The 12,332-nt window shown below is 51.8% G+C and overlaps 1 protein-coding gene across 1 annotated transcript in view; it reads left to right on the forward strand.

Annotated features, from left to right (window-relative positions):
* Window positions 1-2,212: 2,212 nt before the first annotated feature.
* Shb (SH2 domain containing adaptor protein B) overlaps window positions 2,213-12,332 on the forward strand; it is a 130,540-nt gene continuing 120,420 nt past the window's right edge. Inside the window, exon 1 of the mRNA XM_046457134.2 lies at window positions 2,213-2,999. Within this exon, the coding sequence (XP_046313090.1) occupies window positions 2,280-2,999 (720 nt within the window). The 5' untranslated portion in view covers window positions 2,213-2,279. The remainder of the gene's footprint in view (window positions 3,000-12,332) is intronic.

Consider the following 12,332-nt stretch of genomic DNA (forward strand, 5'->3'; position numbering starts at 1 on the left):
AATATGCCCCCCCACACACACACACTCACAACAGATTTTGAGATTATTTTCTTGAAATACTAAGTGAATAGATTTCAGGTAAGAAGTTGATGATGCTTTCTGTGACTGTGTGGGGATCACATAGTGCGTTTGGAAAATTCAACTGGCCACAGAGGATGACAGTGCAATCTGACCAGAGAGAGCAGCAAGTAGCTTGTTACTGAAGGAATATTTGCAGTCAGTCCCACCGCATGACTGTGTAGGGCTGAGTACACAGAGAACAGCCTTCAGAGTGAGACCCAAGTTGGATTTCTGCTTCACCCCTGTGGTCTCAGGCCACAGTCTGAACAGGTTACAGAGAGAGAAAGAGGTAACCACTCTGGCCCTCTAGATCCAAGAGGTCTCAGACTGAGTATGGCCTCAGCTCTAGGAGGCCGCTGATCTTGCTGCCCGTCATAATGGGTCCCACTGTTCCTAATACAGGATTCCGGAAAAACAGATTGTCCCAAGGCCCAACAATGATATACAGATAGCAGATGGAGAATATGGATTTGGGGATTGTTTTAGTAAATCAACATGCTTAGAGAATTTTCACTTCTCAGGTACCCACATCTTAGGGTCAAACTATATTCTGGGGTTGCATGACCACATCCTAAGTAGCACCCAGCCCTAGAGGCAGCTACCTTGATTTCAGGCAAGATTTTGGTCTTAACAGGGAGTCTCCAGCTTTTCCCCAGGAAAAGCTACCCTGAGCAAGCTGTGCCCCTCTTTCAGCCTCAGTTTTCCTCAGACCAAAGCATGGTCTTAAGTTGCACCATTATGGTGTCATCAGCTTTGAGAATTGGCATCTGAGCTCGTCATCTGTGTGGCTTTCTATGAGACCTCAGTTTCTCCATCTGTAAAATAAGGCCCTGCCAGCTCCTGCAACTTTAGGCTTTAAACGTACCCACAGCTTGTTCCGTCAGGTTGGCAGTGAACAGGGTTAAAGCCCCAACTTCCTCAGAGGTGAAAAGGTAAGCAAACATTCCCACCTCCCCTTAGCCTTCCTCTCGGATTGGTGCCCTGTCCGGCCCCCGCCGCCTATCCCGTCCGCATCCGTCATCGGGATTGGCAATACTCTCATTAGCATAAAGATTCCTCCAAAGACCCGGCGTACGGTGACTGAACCGGAGTCTCTGTCCCTTTAAGGAGGAGGACAGGCACTCTGTTCCTAAGGGTATTTGGCATCGCATTTCCTCTACACGGGCCACGCTGTAAACTAGTAAGGTCTAGTGTTAATCTTCACTTCCGCCGCCTACTCCGACAGTGGGCATCCTTCGGGTGCACAGCCCTGGGCCCGGGGGACTGAAGACGCGTTTGGCCTCTGCAGGCTGCAGGGTCAGCCTGGCAACCTCTCGCCCAAGGCGGTAGCGGGCTGCCAACCAGGGAAAGCCCGCCGCAAAGCAGGACCCGGGCGCCCTAGGGCACGACCCGGGGGTTGGCGCCGAGGCGGCCGCAGGAGGTGGCGCGTGCTGGAAGGGAGACGTGCGCCCGCTGAGGACCCGGCGCAGGGAAGGCGGGGCTTGGGCAGCGGTCTGGCGGCCCTGCTCGCGGGACTGGGCGGGGCTGGGTCTGCGGGGGCGGGAGGCGGGGCGCGCGGGCCGGGGGCGGGGCCGCGGCGCGGGGCGGGCTCTGGCGGCAGAGTGTCACACACGCGGCGGCTCGGGAGGCGGCGGCAGCGGCAGCGGCAGGCGCCGCTGGGACGGGCACGGGCGCGCGGGCTCGGGCGGGCGCCGGCTGCCTCCCTCCTTCGCTCGCTAGCTCTCTCTCCAGCTTTTTCGCGGGTGGCAGGGCCGGACTCTCTGCAGCGCCCTCGGAAAGAAAGAAGGGGGGCCGAGGACGCCAAGTTCCCGCAGCAGCCACTGATCCCTGCCGAGGCGGAGGCTTGTGGCTCCGACGGGGCAGGAGCGCGCTCCGCGGCGGTGCGCACATTCAAAGCGTCCGCATTCGGGGTCGTCCGGGCCTTCTGCTCGCCGTGGTCGCGGGCCGGGACCTTATGAGACGCGCCTGCGAGAGGCGCGAGATCCGAAGCCCGGGAGAAGAGCGGCGGAGGCGGAGGGCGGTGCTGCAGCTGCCAGAGTCCGAGAGCAGCCTGCAGGAGGCGGCGGCGGCGAGAACTTGAACTTGGCGTCAGGAGTGGGCGCCCCGGACGCCCCCCGCCGGGGCCGGGGCGCCGAGGGACCTGGGCGGCAGCGTTGTCCCCCGAATGGCCGCGGCGGCGGATCGGGCTCCCGCGCCGCGGCCCTAGGTGGCCTCTCGCCATGGCCAAGTGGCTGAACAAGTACTTTAGCTTGGGGAACAGCAAGACCAAGAGCCCCCCGCAGCCACCGAGGCCCGACTACCGCGAGCAGCGGCGCCGGGGCGAGCGACCTTCTCAGCCCCCCCAGTCTGTGCCGCAGGCAGCCTCAGCCACTTCGGCGTCCTGCGGTCCGGCCGCCGCCTCCTGCTTCTCAGCCTCGTCGGGCTCCTTGCCCGACGACAGCGGCAGTACGAGTGACCTCATCCGCGCCTATCGAGCGCAAAAGGAGCGCGACTTCGAGGACCCCTACAACGGGCCCGGCTCATCGCTCCGAAAACTGCGCGCCATGTGCCGTCTGGACTACTGCGGCGGCGGCGGTGGGGAGCCCGGCGGGGGCCAGCGCGCTTTCTCCGCCTCGTCCGCGTCAGGAGCTGCGGGTTGCTGCTGCGCCTCCTCGGGCGCGGGCGCCGCCGCGTCCTCGTCTTCATCCTCTGGCTCCCCGCACCTCTACCGCAGCAGCAGCGAGCGGCGGCCCGCCACACCGGCTGAGGTGCGCTACATCTCCCCCAAGCACCGCCTCATCAAAGTAGAGAGCGCCGCAGCGGGTGGTGCAGTGGATCCCCCGGGGGGCGCCTGCTCCGGCGGTCGCACCTGGAGCCCGACGGCTTGCGGAGGCAAGAAACTGCTCAACAAGTGCGCTGCCTCGGCTGCAGAAGAGAGCGGGGCCGGCAAGAAGGACAAGGTAAGGTGCTTCTTGGCCTCGCCCGAGGTTCCAGAGACACTGTGCGCACAGGGAAACTGAGGCACCGCTCCAGTACCTAAACCCTACATAAACTTCGACCTAGGACCGTGGGGCCAGGTCTCCGGCGCTGCCACTTGATTCTGCCCACTCCCTCCCGCACTCTCCCAGGTGCACCGTCCCTTCGCTACTGCTCCTAAACACGTCCTCTCAGAGCCCACAGCCCTAGCGAGGGAGCCCCGCCCAGCCTTGCCGAAGGAAGAGGGACCCAGCCAGCCCTTCCGGCTCCCGAGTAAAGTCCAGAGAGCCAGGGCTGTCACGGGCCCTCATTTTCTCTTGGGTCCCCCAGGCTTCCTCCTCCAGCACACACACGATATGTGGCTGGAAACTGAGGTCCAGAGCCGGGAGGGAATTCGATTTATTGTATGCAGTATTCTTGGTGGCGGATCCGACCGGCTGTCCCTGAATATGTATATGTAAATCTTTCTACACGCCCCACCCTCCATGCCTTTTTTCCAAAGCCGGGTGGCCTATTGTGCTGGAGCGGCACTGGGAACCCCCCAGGCGAGCTTTTCGCCTGAAATGCGCGACCTCCAAGACTGCCCCACACTAATTGGGCAGTTCCTACCCCAGCACTCCCCAGGGGGTCCACCTATCAGGTGGGCTGAAAGGAGACCCACCCCTCCTATCTCACCTTCTTCCTTCCTGACCCCTTCCCCACTGTTGGATCCCAGGGGAGAGGGGGGTCTTTGTGGTAAACCCATTCCTTATATATCAGGCCATCTTAATCCACCCCCGTTGAAGTAGGTGAGTTAATTCCAGTCAGAGGCAGCCTCCTCCTCCTCTTCACACTCCGGAAGGCCTCCTTTCCCCATAAAATAGTACTTGTTCTGTCTACTTCTGGTGGAAGGCAGTGTTTTGATTGAATGCAAGGCCCAGTGGAAGAGCCCACTCCTTAGGGCAGGATTGCCTGGCTGTCAGGCCCCTGCACCCTTGTTCTCCCCCACATTCTCCTCCCAGAGGTAAACTTTTGCTCAGGACTGGGTTGATAAAAAGTCTGAGTTCCTCTTAGGACTGGATGCCTGGACAGGAGGGAGACAGGCTTCTACCTGCCAGCTGGTGCTTGGAAAGGGATCTTTTTGTTTTCTCTGAGGAAGGAGTAAGGGAATGCCCTCCTTTAATTTTTCTGCCAGATATCCTTTCTGCAATGTCCTGGAGTATTCTCTCCCCTGCTTGTTCTGCCCAGGGCTGGTGGTGTGGGCAATCTAGAGCACCCCACCTCTCCCTGGAGCAGTTTGGGAACTGGGAATACACCTCGGAAGCTTGAACTCTGGACTTGTCAAGCACCCAGGATACCACAGCTTGAAGACAGCTGGGAGCTAGGTGGCCACCCAGGCACTGCCTTGGTGAGGTGGGGGGATATCCCTGGGAGCCACTGGTTGATCTAACAGGAGAACACTGAAGAGGTCCCTTGCAGTCTTATGTATAGCCCAAACTTGGCTTGATGCACAGATTCCAGAGAACCTGGAATTTGGGGGTATAGAAGGCTCGAGAAAGTGCTCCCAGAGGTTGCAGCTGACTTTTGGACCCTTTCTATCCCCTTTTTACCCACAGTCACCAGCCAGCAGAGCAGAGCTCCTTCCTTTCCTGCTGCTAGTGGTTCTGCCTCTCACTAAAGTCTTCTTTTGTGGCTTTCAAAACTTGAGTAAGGGGCTGGGGATGTGGCTCAAGCGGTAGCGCGCTCGCCTGGCATGCGTGCGGCCCGGGTTCGATCCTCAGCACCACATACAAACAAAGATGTTGTGTCCGCCGAGAACTAAAAAATAAATATTAAAAAATTCTCTCTCTCTCCCACTCTTTAAAAAAAAAAAAAAAAAAACTTGAGTAAACATTCTTTCCCAATTACATTTAAGACTGTTTCAAATACGTAGTTATAATGTGTTTTGTAGCTGGAATGTCAAGTGTGTTTAAGACCTGGTCTCATTCTATCACCAGATATTTCTTGTAGGTCTTCTCTGTGTCCTCCCTGCAAGGTGCTAGCTACAGTGGGACCCCTTGTGGAGCTGATGTCCCTGTTGAATGCTGTGATGGGGGCTGTCGTGCCAGGTTGAATGCTGTGATGAGACCTAGTGTTACAGGGGTCAGCAAGGATACCTCAGAGGCAGAACCATTATTGAGCAGGAAGAATTGGGACCATAGATGACCTGCTACTTCTAAAGACCTGCAGGTGGTTCCTCCTCATATAAGTTAGCCAAGTTTTAGCCAGCACTTGCTTCGTGTTCAGAGGTATCTTTGCCCAAGCCAGGAGATGAGGGAGTGAACGCTGCAGATTATACAACAGAAATCTCTGGCCTGAGCCTCAGGAGGTAAAGGCCCCATGATTGGGCAAGACCCTAGACAGGCAGGTGCCAGGGGTTAGGGTCCTTGTGAGTTGAGCTCAGTGAGGGACAATGGATGGATTTGGCTACCAGAGTGATATGGTCACCTCAGATATAACTTTTTTGGAACTAACTCTCTGGGCTACTTTTCACCTACTAGGTTGTGACTTTGAACTCTTTGATCTTTTAAGAAGTTGTCCCTCTCAGGAGAAGGGATGGCAGTTACCAGATGCTTTTCTACTGAGGAGGAAAGGAAGCAGCTGGGTAGGGAGGAGGCTCCAAGGGAGGGTCTGCAAGGCTCTCTCACTTTAGAATTTGCATTATGATAAGTTCCCTACTGATCTTTGACTGCTGAACTGGGGACTACACTTGGAGAAGCACTGATGCAGCCATGGCTTCTCTCCTTAACTGTCCCTCTGGGTCTTCTGACCTCTGCCACTTTGGGATGCAGAGAGTCCGGATGCCCTGTGTCTACCTTCTGTGTGTGGCCACCACCCCAACCCCATCAGGCGGTCAGGAGGCAGTCTGTTTTTTACATTACTTCCAGCCAGACAACTTTTGGAAGGTCAGGCACACTGTGATCTAGTCCTGAATACCTCAGAGCCTTCCTTCTGCCCCCTACCCATGGATCCAAGAAAACCCACTTAGCCTTCTGTCAGCCCAGCTTTCTTTGATTAGTCCTTAGGGAATTGGATGAGCCTGTCAGGCCTGGCAAATGCCCCCCTGTGTGCCAGGCCTGTGTTTGGTTTTAGCATCAAGCCTGAGTTAAGAGTTATTAAGGTGTGGAGTGGGTCTGTTGGTTAGCAGATCCTTCTTCTAGTGCTGCCCCCCACTGCAGTTTATCTTTTGAGGCCTCCATTCCTGCTGACTTCAGTTCCTGTGCTGCCCTCTGTCACACACCTAGGCACCCACCTGCTCTCTCCCAGGTGAGTCCTAGTCACATCCCCACCAGCATTCAGTCTGGGGCATTTTCCTTTTAGAGTCACTTGGAAGAGAGACTGTTTACTGTGGTGGTTCCTCCTCATCTAAGTTAGGCAAGTTTTAGCCAGCACTTGCTTTGTGTTCAGAAGTATCTTGGTCCAAGCCAGGAGATGAGGGAGTGAACTCTGCAGACTACACAACAGAAATCTCTGGCCTGAGCCTCAGGAGGAAATTGAGGTGTCTTTTCAGCATTCTTTTCTCTGTGTTTTTGTCTTGAGGATTTGGGGAGATCTTTATCTAGGAGTAACCTCGAGCTGAATATATATATATAGAGAGAGAGAGAGAGAAAGAAGTGGAATTGCACTGCAAGGGAGGGTCAGCAGGCTGCAGAGAACTATGTCAGGCTAAGTGTGTACCTGTGTGCATGTAAGGGTATGCATGTGGGGGGTACATATGTGTGCATGAACATGTATCAAACCCCGATATGTTCTTGGAAACCAGTGCTTTCATGTCATGGGTCTTGCATGGGGTAACAATGTGAGAGAGGTGGGGTCCAAACTTGGTACCCCACAGGTAGTCCCTGCAGTCTAGAGAGCCACAGAAGGGATGTGCTCAGAGCCATGACTGAGGAAAATCCCAGCCTCTGAATACTTGCCAACATGTGGAGGAAATGGAGCCGGAATTGGTGCAGTTGTGCTGTAGTTCAGATGAGAGATGCTGGGGGCTTTAGGTCCTGGGAAAAAAATACAAACTGTAGTAGAAATAGCATTCTTTCAAGTTGTGCCTTATTGAAGAGGAAAAAAAAAATGATAACAAAAACGGCCAGTGACTTGATGGGTCTCCTTTGGTGAGACAGGACTCACCCAGTTATGTTTTTTTCCGAAGTCTTGTTTCTTTTATTATAATTAAGTAAATGTTTCCACCACAACTGAGAAAGTCGAGATGCATCATGGTATCCGTTTTCCTGGGTTTTAAATACATGCTAATGTGTACCAATGCTTGAGATTTTGTCAGCATCCACAAAGTTGAGTTAAATAACACGTTTTCCATAGTTACGGAGTAAATAGTATCATGTCTTTTTTTTTTTTTTTTTTTCCTTTTTAAAAACATCTAGCAAAGTTTCTGAACTGCCTGCTAGACAAAGGGAACTCAGGGAAATAAGTGGTAGCTAATTTCCAAGGATGGAGCTTCTCAATTTGCAGTTGAGTACAGTCGGCTACGTATCCTGAGGTTCTGCATGTACAGATTTAACCAACTGCAGACCAAAAATATTTGAAAAAAAAAAATAGACTTTTCTCCCCTTGTCATTCCCAAAACAATGTAATATAACGAGTATATTCAGAGCATTTACATTGTATTAGGTATTATAAGTAATGTAGAGACAATTTAAAATATTCCCAGAGGATGTGCATAGATTATATGTAAATCCTATGCCATTTCATATAGGGGACTGCAGCATCTTGGAATTTGGTGTCTGAGGAGGGCCTTGGAGCCTGTGCCCCACAGAGATCAAAAAACAACTTATAAGCTTCTCAACTTCTATTCAGTGAGACAGTGTCACAGCCCAAGGAAAATCAGGAGAAAAGGGTGTGCAAGGGCTTGGAGGACCTGAATGCTGGCCAGGGAAGGAGGATGTCAGGAGAAGGGGACATCTGAGCTGACTCAGGCATGGGGATCCGCAGGCAGAGAAGTGTGGAAGAGGGGCTGGAGGCTTGAGAGAGAGTGGTGGGAATAGAGGAGGTGTCTAACAGCCACATGCTTAGATTCTCCAGTTGTTTAAATATCCTTGTTGGAGGGCTGGGGATCTAGCTCAGTGGTAGAACACTTGCCTAGCATGCATAAGGCCCTGGGTTTGATATCCAACACTGCAGCAACAACAATCAAGAAAGAGAGAAAGTGGGCTGGAGTAGTGGCTCAGTGGTAGAACCTTGCGTGGCATGTGTGAGGCCCTAGGTTTGATCCTCATATAAATAATTGTGTGCATGTGTCGGATACATATGTGTGCATACACCACATATAAGTAAATAAATAAATAAATAATCAATCCATTGACAACTAAAAGAAAGAAAAAAGTCTTTGTTGGAGAAAGTTAAGAGCAGCTGGGAGTGGTGATATATCTGTACTTCCAGTGACTCTGGAGGCTAAGGCAGGAAGATCACAAATTTAAGGCCAGCCTCAACAACTTAGGCCTGTCTTGAAATAAAAAGCTCTGGGGATGTGGCTCAATGGTTAAGCACCCTGGGTTCAATCCCCCATAAGAATAAAGGAAAATAAAAAGTTAGGATCAAACATGATAGCTACGGTTTGGCTTGGGGAGACATTATAATCACTTACTTGGTTTTGTTTTTTTTTGGTACTGGGACTTGAACACAGGGGTAGTAGACCACTGAGCCACATCCCCAACCCTATTTTGTATTTTATTTAGAGACAGGGTCTTACTGAGTTGCTCAGAGCCTCGCCATTGCTGAGGCTGGCTTTGAACTTGCGATTCTCCTGTTTCAGCTTTCTGAGCTGCTAGGGTTACAGGTATGTGCTACCATGCCCAGTTTACTTGGTTATTTTAGTCCTGACCGTCATGCTAGGTACTTGGTCCCAGTACTGTGCCAGCTGTTGCTGCAGGACAAGTCACCCCAACCTCAGATTTTAAACCAGAGGTCACCAGTCCTCTTAAGAGCCAGGGCCAGATAGTCAATGTTTTCAGGCATGCAGGCCAGATGGTCTCAGGCTCCATAATGACTGGTCAGCCCTGCCATTGTAACTTGGAAGCAGTCGTAGACAGTATGTTAATCAGTGGGAATAGCTGTGTTCCAGTAAAACTTTATTTACAAAAGCAGGCCACTGGCCCAAGGGCCGTAGTTTTCCACCTAGTCTTTGAACAATAAGATGATGTTTGTGGTCCATGAGCGGCACATCTGAGTAGCTTTCCTGGTCTCAGCTGGGCTTGCTCAGACCTAGGGGTCCTGGCTCGGCTTTCCTACATGTTTGGCAGGCTGATTGGATGGCCTTGGGCTGCGGCAATTCAGCCCTATTCCATGTGGTCCCTCATCCTTCAGCACATGTTCATGTGGTGGCAAGGTTCCAAGAAAGGGCAGAAGCCCATATGGATTTTTTTTTTTTTCTTTCTTTCATTGAAGTTATTATTTTTTTTCTTTTCCTTTTCTTTCCTTTCTTTTTCTGGTACTGGGAATTGAAGCCAGGGGCACTTTACTACTGACCACATCCCTAGCCCTTTTAATTTTTTATTCTGAGGCAGAATCTTGCTAAATTGCCCAGGCTGGCCTTGAACCCCTGCCTCAGCCTGGTAAATACTGGGATTACAGGGGTGTGCCACTCACTGCGCCCTGCAGGTTTGAGGTTGCAGACTGGTGGGACTGTTCTTTCTACTGCGTGCTCTTGACCAAAGCAAGTCCCAGCTCAAGTCCAGGATTCCAGGAAAGAGGAGGAACTGGAGAGTCCCAAGGCAAAGGGCAGGGACACATGCAAGCCATTAATTAGGGCCTTCAGTGGTATTCATCTACTGCAGGTAATATTACTCCATCTCATGGATAAAGAAACGGAGGTTTACAGAAGTTAGTGACATACCTAATGTCACGCAGCTCCAAGTGACAGAATGAGGCTCTCGCCTGTGCAGTCTGTGCATCACCTGTATGCTTTTCATGGACTTGTTCCCGTGTTTTCCATGGTGGCAATGGCGATAGAGGCTCAGCTGTTTACTGAGGTGTGTTGTATGTCCCCGCCTCCCCTCCGCTTACCCTTCCTCTCTGCATCCCTAGGCCTAATGGCCTGAGTGCTTGGCTTGCTTCAGCATGGGCTTTAGTGCCCCTAGAAGAGCCCCAGAGCTGGCCCCTCTCCCTCTCCCATCTGCCTTGGAGTTCCATAAAGGAGATGTTAATGCAGCACTGGAATTATTTTATAGCAAAATTCTGCACACAGAGTTGGCACATCCCAAAGGACAGCTGCACAAAACATGTGTCTTGTAACTGTCATGTCTTCTCATTCTAACACCAAGCGTTCCCTCCCTCCAAGGATCGGCCAGGCTGCATGTGCTCTGTTTTAAGAAAAGAACTGGTGGTACCTTGGCTCTTATCCACAAGGAACTTCAGTTTCCTTGAAGGAGATCAGGTGACCATTCTCTCTAATCTGACAATCACAGAACATGACTGATTACCCTGGGATTTAACCCCCGAGACTTGACCCCGTTCTCTCCCTGGCCCCGAAGCATTTCTGAACCATAAAATTGGCTTTAAAAGGCAAATCTGAAACAGGTGTGTTTTCCTCTCTCATTCGGCTGAGTCCTCCCCTCCTGAGTTTGGCATGTGCTGGGAGAGCCCAGGGGTGGTGGCCTGTGGGGAAGAGGTAGGTCACCTTTGGTCCTATAAAATAAACGGGGGCTTGTGGCTTTGCAGCCAGGAGCTGGGCTGCTGCTGGCTGGCTGATGGCACACCCCACTGGCCTTTTGAGCCCGGAGAAAGTGGTGGGGTTGCGCTTCCTGCCAGGCAGAGATTGAGATGCTGCTCCGGGAGGCTGCAGTGGCCTCTGACCTGATGACTTGTGTTTGGCCTGTGTTGATTGAGGAATTGCTGTCTCAGGCCACTGTTAGGAGGTGGGCAGGTACACAGATGAACCGGGCATTCCACAAGGAACTATCCTCTGGCTGGGGACACAGGAACCATGATTGGGACACAGATCTGTGTAGCAGAATTTATGTTTAGACAGAGTGCTGTGGGTGGACTGACAGCCACTTGGCACAGTGGCTGTTCTGGGCAGGACCTTGATTCCGTGGAGTCAAAGGAGAAGCAGGGTGAGGATGAAGTTCATTTCAACTGAGGAAATCGAGAAAGGCTTCTCAGAGGAGGAGGCATTTGTGAAAAAAAGATTAGTCACTTAAATTAAGGGAGCTTTCCACAGTAATATTGGTTATATAGTTTCATTGCACATTTTCTGAGCCAACTGCTGTTTTGTGTTCTGTTAACTCTTACTCCTCACCACGGACCTTTGAGGTAGTATTCCCTACTAGTATCCCACTTTTACATAAGAGAAAACTGAGGCACAGAGAGGTTAAGTAATTTGTCTGTGGTTATCCAGCCAATAAATGGTAGAGATGAGATTTGAAACTGGGTCCAGAGTCTGTGTCTTTGACCACTGTGCCACATCACCTCAAGCTACACAATCTCCTGCATGAATTTTCTCTGCATTATTTGTGGTTTGATTTAATCTTTATAAGAACCCTCTCTATTGGCATTGTAAGAGTGACTGGTTCCTACATTTATGTAAGTATTCCATAAAGGGCACTTTTGTGGTTGTAATTCATTTGCTTCTCAGAACTACTTCCAGGTTCTGGAATCCCTCTGTACAGATGGAGGCTTTGGGGAGGGGCAGAGTCTGCCCTGCCTTGAGGCAGGTTCTGGCAGAGCCAGCAGCCAGGCTGTCAATCTGGTGTTAAGTCCAGTGCCCCTTGTGCCGGGTGTTGTGAAGGTGGCTCCTCTAGAGCTAGCTCCAGCCCACAGGAAGGGTGACAGCCTGATTGATTTCCGTTTCTTTCTGTTTTGATTCTGAAACGCTTTGCTCAGACTGTTAAGGTGCAACGGCAGAGACCCTTGCTTCCACAATGGAATTTTCCTTCTCTTCCTGTTTGGTATTTTCCAGTAATATTTCTATTAATGTTTCACTTTCAGAGGCACTAACTTCCTGAGGGTTTCAGCTTTCTCGACTGCTGAGCCAGGAAGGACTAAATTTTCCTTCCAATCACTCAGTTCCTTTCCATTTTCTCTAAGGGTTTCCCATTATGCCGTAAAGGAAGGATCCTGGAGGTGGGTCCAGGGGATGGAGAGAGAGTTAGTCAGGGCCCTGGGGAATGACTCAGCCCCATGTTTTCCAAGCAGCACTTAATAGCAGTGTCCAGAAAGGGGTTTCCCAAGGCTGAAGAGGGGCTGCCCATGGCTTGACAGGTGGGGGAGGTGGGCCCTCTGGGTGGTGTCCTTTAGGCTGGACAGAGTCTTCAACTGAGCCACCAGAGCCCGTGCCCATTCCATTCTCC

This window comes from Marmota monax, unplaced genomic scaffold, assembly GCF_021218885.2.
Source record: "Marmota monax isolate L192 unplaced genomic scaffold, Marmota_monax_Labrador192_F-V1.1 WCK01_AAM20220418_F8-fsc00069, whole genome shotgun sequence".
NCBI lineage: Eukaryota > Metazoa > Chordata > Mammalia > Rodentia > Sciuridae > Marmota > Marmota monax.